This window comes from Hippocampus comes, unplaced genomic scaffold (genome assembly GCF_001891065.2).
Source record: "Hippocampus comes isolate QL1 unplaced genomic scaffold, H_comes_QL1_v1.1 scaffold39, whole genome shotgun sequence".
In the NCBI taxonomy this organism is placed as follows: Eukaryota; Metazoa; Chordata; class Actinopteri; order Syngnathiformes; family Syngnathidae; genus Hippocampus; species Hippocampus comes.
Window position 1 is genome coordinate 4,686,086 of NW_017842054.1, and position 5,263 is coordinate 4,691,348.

A 5,263-nucleotide genomic window follows, 5' to 3' on the forward strand; every position below is an offset into this window, starting at 1 on the left:
ACGAAGCAGCTAACTGCTCTGTGTTTTAATGACCCATCCTTGATTTTCATAAGGTAAAACCGTTTTTGTACAGAGGCCAATGACTGGATGGAAGTGTTTGAAATATGCAGTTGATAGGCAGCTCCAAACCACAGTGCATTTTATTTTGAGCTTCTATGATTGCTACATTTGGCAAAATGGTGTATTTTTTTCAAAGAGTCTAATGAATAGACTTAAATGCTAATTAAAACATTTAGAGTACGTATTGTTTGTGGGCATGGCCGTACTGGCCACCTGCCGTCAAGGTATAAGTGCTCCATTTTTTTCTCAAGAGAGCGTCCATTATTTACGGAGCAGCCCATAACTGCTTTTACAATATAGAGAGAAAAATGAACAAGTCAACATCAGTGGCAGAGCTACATTTGTAGCCACGGATGGTGAGGAGTCATGTCTGAATACAAATTTATTTTAGAATTTGTCTTGACAACAGAACGCTAGATTCTTACAATGAAATAAAATGCACACATTTCCAGAAGCTTGTTCAGCAGATTAATAAAATAAGCAGGAACAAACCTAAGTTAAAAGTGATGTTTAGAATTGTGACAAATTAAGGGAGTTTTTGTGTCGTACCGATATGATTTGAATGGATGTGCCATTAATTATAGTATGCAAAAGGTTCGGCTCTGATTGGCTGTTAGCTAGCAAGAGCATAAAAGTCACTGTTTGCTGTCGAGTAATGCTTTTTTTTTTCTATGAAAATATCCTCGCTTACTGTAACACTCGGTCAACCATTCCTTCGTTAGGCTTTCTACAATCCGCTCTTTCGTGTTAACTTTCACCACAATGTCTTTCGGGAGGTTTTTTTTGGAGGGGGCATAGTAATCCTTGGTGGATGCTGTGCAGCCCAAAACATGGTTAAAATGCGCCCTCTCGTGGCCGGTTGTTTTCAGCGTGACAGATGATAGCGTCTTCCTCGACACGTATATGCCAACTTGTCTCACTCTTGAGCGCTTCCTGGCGGCCGTTAGAAAAATCTTTATATGGGCAGCTTCAAATATAAAATATATATAAAATATAAAAATATTATAAAAATTATAACATAAAATATAAAAAATAAGGGGCAGAGTTGAAAGCGTGTGACAAAAGTCGCGGCATATAGTACGGAAATTATGGTAAATTCTAATCAACTGTTTGTATAACGAGTGTATTGAGCAAGGGTTTACATTTTGCGTGAATTTTACTTCATGAAATCCTGACTGGATGGTATGACAAACAATGACTTCTCAGTTTAGGGATGCGAGCATATGTGCGAGCACGCACTTGTACATGGAGAGAAAAAAAGTGTTTGCAAATCAGTGCTTGAGATAGCTGTACATTACGAGCATGTACTGTAATTGTACACATCCTGTTTGTGGGAGGCGTTAGTTATTGGATAAAAGCTTCTGGTAGTCCACGGCCGTAAATTGTTTTAATAATTTAAGGCGTTTTTATTTTGATAAAGTTTTTTTTTAACGGATAGGGTAATGACTGCAAAAGGTTCTAATCGCAGATCATGTATAGAGAAATTCTTCACACATAGGGACATTTTAGTCTCTGCGAACCTAACGTACGTGCTTATGGAACGCTGGAAGAAGCTTGAGTTCAGTGCCTTGCAACAAGGTTTGCTCCCAAATGTCATGTTTCAGACAAAGATTTCTTTTTTTTAAAGAATCAACACGAAGTGTCACACAACCATGAAGTGGACCAATTTATACAGAATTTTAAACTTTTTATACAGTATAAATAACATGTGAAAAGTAGGATGTGTTTTCCAGACCATGTTGCTACCGTGACCATGTTTGTCAGTGGGGATTCTGTTTTCAGTCTAAAACCATCATCAAACAGCCAGATTTATGAGATGAGATGAGATTACACACAGACGGATTTCATCATCATCAGTCATTTAGATAAACTATATCAATGAAATGTGTCACAAGGTCAAAAAGTTCAAGGGGGGGGGGCGGGCCAATACTTTTGAAAGGTGCTATACCTGGGGGCAGAGGGGGACAATAGCACAGGAGAACATGCAATCTCACACCATGCCACCTCAAGTAAAAACCTTTTCTATTGTATAATGGCCAATAAGTGGAAGCAAATAGCATAAAACGTATTATTGTCGTTCGTGGTGTGTTTTATGAAGGGAGGTGTACATGTGGGTAGATTTCATCCTCAGATTTTTAGAGGCTAATCACTTAACTGTCTTGTATTGACCTATTTACAATGAGGATCATCAGTCAGTTTTAAAAATCAAATGTGCCCCATGAACATGTACCCACCCCTGCAAACAAAAAATGATATCACGTGTAATTGTGCTGTTGTTCATACTCAATTATTGATTTTTGCTGTTGCTTATACTCAAATTATATATATATATTTATATATGTAATATTATTATTTATTATAGTTATTTGACCTTTGCCATGGAAGGCCTGTCCCAAAAGGGAGAACATTAAAAACAGATCATGACAAAATAAAGCCAATGTTAACCAAGAGAGGTTTGCTGGAGCAAAGTGGAGACTGTAGAGTCACAGATTTTAATCTAGAATGTATACAGCACAGTACAAAGTACTCAAATTTGGACTCTAGCATTGGAAGACACTCCTTGATTTGCTTCTTTTTTTTTTTTGAATAACAAAGTTATACAGAATGTATCAAACCCTTCCAACTTGATCAAATACAATGGGTTTACAAAGCGTGTCACAGTTGTGAAAGGTTGAAATAAAACGCAGAGCTTTTCACAAAAGACGAAGGAATCTCTCATGTTACTACATCAGAATGGCATAACAAAAACAACAAATGAGACTCAAATTGAAATATACAACATATACATTTTTTGTAAACAAACTTGGTTTCAATAGATAATACTCTGTTTACAAGTGGACCCATCAGGGAAAAATATTGTTATCTAAAATATACCTAATCTGCTCATTTTAAACTGTTAACAACAACAACAACCAGCACTTTGTGGTTCATTGTGGTTTAAACTGGGCTCTCCAAGACAACAACTGCGAAGGGTGTCAAAACCAATGAGACACCACAGCTATTGTCTTTGTAAAGGTAGCAATTAATTCACTGCCGGGGTGTCAAAGAGGTCAAATTGGTTGTTTGTGGTTGTTCACTGTCGTGTGCCAGGCGGCAAGGTGAGGTTGGCCATCAGCTCGTGGACAGACGCAAATATGGTGCACTCCCCTGGACAGGAAGGAAACACACATGAGAAAAGTAGAAACATGAGGTTTTAAACAGTCAATATTTATCCCAACTGGAATTGTCCAATTATTTATGACACTGTACTGTATGTCTGATGAAAAATAAACCAAATAAAACTAATGCTGCTTAGCTGATCTGAGTCTGTCTGATGCATGTAGCTCAAAATCCGGGGCTAATTTAGCAATTCAATGATTTAAAAGTTGGTTAAGATCAAAGCCTGTGGGCATTTGTTTCAATAAACTATGTAAACATAACCCTGGTCAACACATTTTTATTAAATGTTTAAATCAGAAATGCAAGTAAACAGTTCAGGGTGTAAGCCGCCTGAGGACAGCTGGGATAGGCTCCAGCATGACCACAACCCTCGGGGTGGGGGGATAAGCAGTTTGGCTAATGGATGGATGGTTTGAATTATGTTATATAAAATATCAATGCATTTTATGATTCTAATCGTAAACACTTTTACCTTGCTACTCACAGCTCAATAGTATCAGCTGTTCAAGAAAGTTTGACTCAAAAGTGCACACAGTAAGTTTTTATGTTTTGGGTGTTAAATCTGTCCAAAAACAGCTGTTGAGGTGGGTTTTTTGATGAAATAATTTGCGATTAAACAGAGTTCTGGACAAAAACATCATGTCTTTGTCAGGATTGGGAGGCGGTCTTACCCTGTCTGGCAGGGTGCATCTCATTGAACCTTTTCAGCATGTTGGAAACCATGAGAGCCGCCGCTCCGGAGGAGCTGTGCTGCCGGGGGATGTCAGCCTGCTGGGTGATGCCTGACGCCATGTCATACACAATGGGGACAATGATGCTCACGGGCTCTTGCGGCACGGGCACGCGCTGCGTCAGCTGCAACTGTAGAAGGTGCCAAAACACAGCGTAAGGTTTGAAATGATGCTGGCAGAACACTTGTGATGACGTGAACTTACGAAGAAGAGCATCTTGGACTTCAGCACCACAGCAATGGTCCCGGGGGGCGCAATAGGTGGAGCGCTGGGAGGTATGGTAAGGCAGAACTGGACGTTCCACTTCAGCTGGCCAGCTTGGTCTGGGAACTGCAAGAGCAAGATTATATTATATTATCAACAGTAAATATCTGATTGGTGTGGTCCTCCATGAAAACAGACTGATCATCTTTGTGTTGAATCAAAATAAAACATTTGCTTACAAACAAAGTCAGTAAAATTTAGTCTTTAACACACACAACTAATGAACTCAAGGGATGTTTCGACTTAGAATTCGCTGCCTTTTTTGTGACACCTGTTCCAAAGTAAGAAGTTTCAACAAGGGGTTGTTAAGCGAGCAAGGTGAGAGAAGAGAAGATTATGAAAAGGAAGTTACATTCAGGAAATGGACAAACATTCAGAACAGCAAAATTGGCACCACCACTTGTAATCTTAGTTTACTGGGCTTGTTTGGTTATTTTTTTATTTTCAGAGTGGTTAATTTCTTTTTACATCTAAATTTCAATAATATGCAAGTATGTCTTATTTTTACACTTTACTAACAGAATCTTAACATGTAACTCATTTCCGTTGAGGAATTTTCTTTCAAATTCAAAATTCTTTATAAATTCAAAATCAGTGGCTAACAACTGGGGATGCTTTTAAGAGCCTAAAATGTTAAAATTGCACAACAACCAACCAGTTCGAGCTTCATGATGCGGACACAGTCCCTGAGGATGTGCGTGGGCGCACCCAAAAGCTTTGTGAAGGCATTCAACGTGTTGTACTTGAAGGGGGGGCCAGCAACCTTGAAAAGAGGACATGACACGAGGCATCATTAAAAATCAACACATCACAGCTTGCAGCTTGTCCAGACACTTAAGTCAGGACAGCAAAACTTTTTTGTATACAACTTCCAGATTGTGATTGTTGTGAGATACATCAGCATTTTTTAATGATTGGTTTGCATCATTCCAGTGATTTAAGAACAAGGGGTGGGGGGGAGAGAAATCACATACAACACAAATCTGTCAAATCTCATAAACTCGGGAGTTATATTTTTGTGCGGGGTTTAATATATATATATATATATA

The 5,263-nt window shown here is 38.6% G+C and overlaps 1 protein-coding gene across 2 annotated transcripts in view; it reads right to left on the reverse strand.

Annotated features, from left to right (window-relative positions):
- Nucleotides 1–2,529: 2,529 nt before the first annotated feature.
- Nucleotides 2,530–5,263, reverse strand: part of med14 (mediator complex subunit 14) — a 17,646-nt gene continuing 14,912 nt past the window's right edge. For both annotated transcript variants that reach the window (XM_019860322.1, XM_019860324.1), the window contains 4 exons: nt 4,870–4,977; nt 4,155–4,280; nt 3,891–4,080; nt 2,530–3,207 (listed from right to left, as the gene is read on the reverse strand). In XM_019860322.1, the coding sequence (XP_019715881.1) occupies nt 3,134–3,207; nt 3,891–4,080; nt 4,155–4,280; nt 4,870–4,977 (498 nt within the window). In that variant the 3' untranslated portion in view covers nt 2,530–3,133. The remainder of the gene's footprint in view (nt 3,208–3,890; nt 4,081–4,154; nt 4,281–4,869; nt 4,978–5,263) is intronic.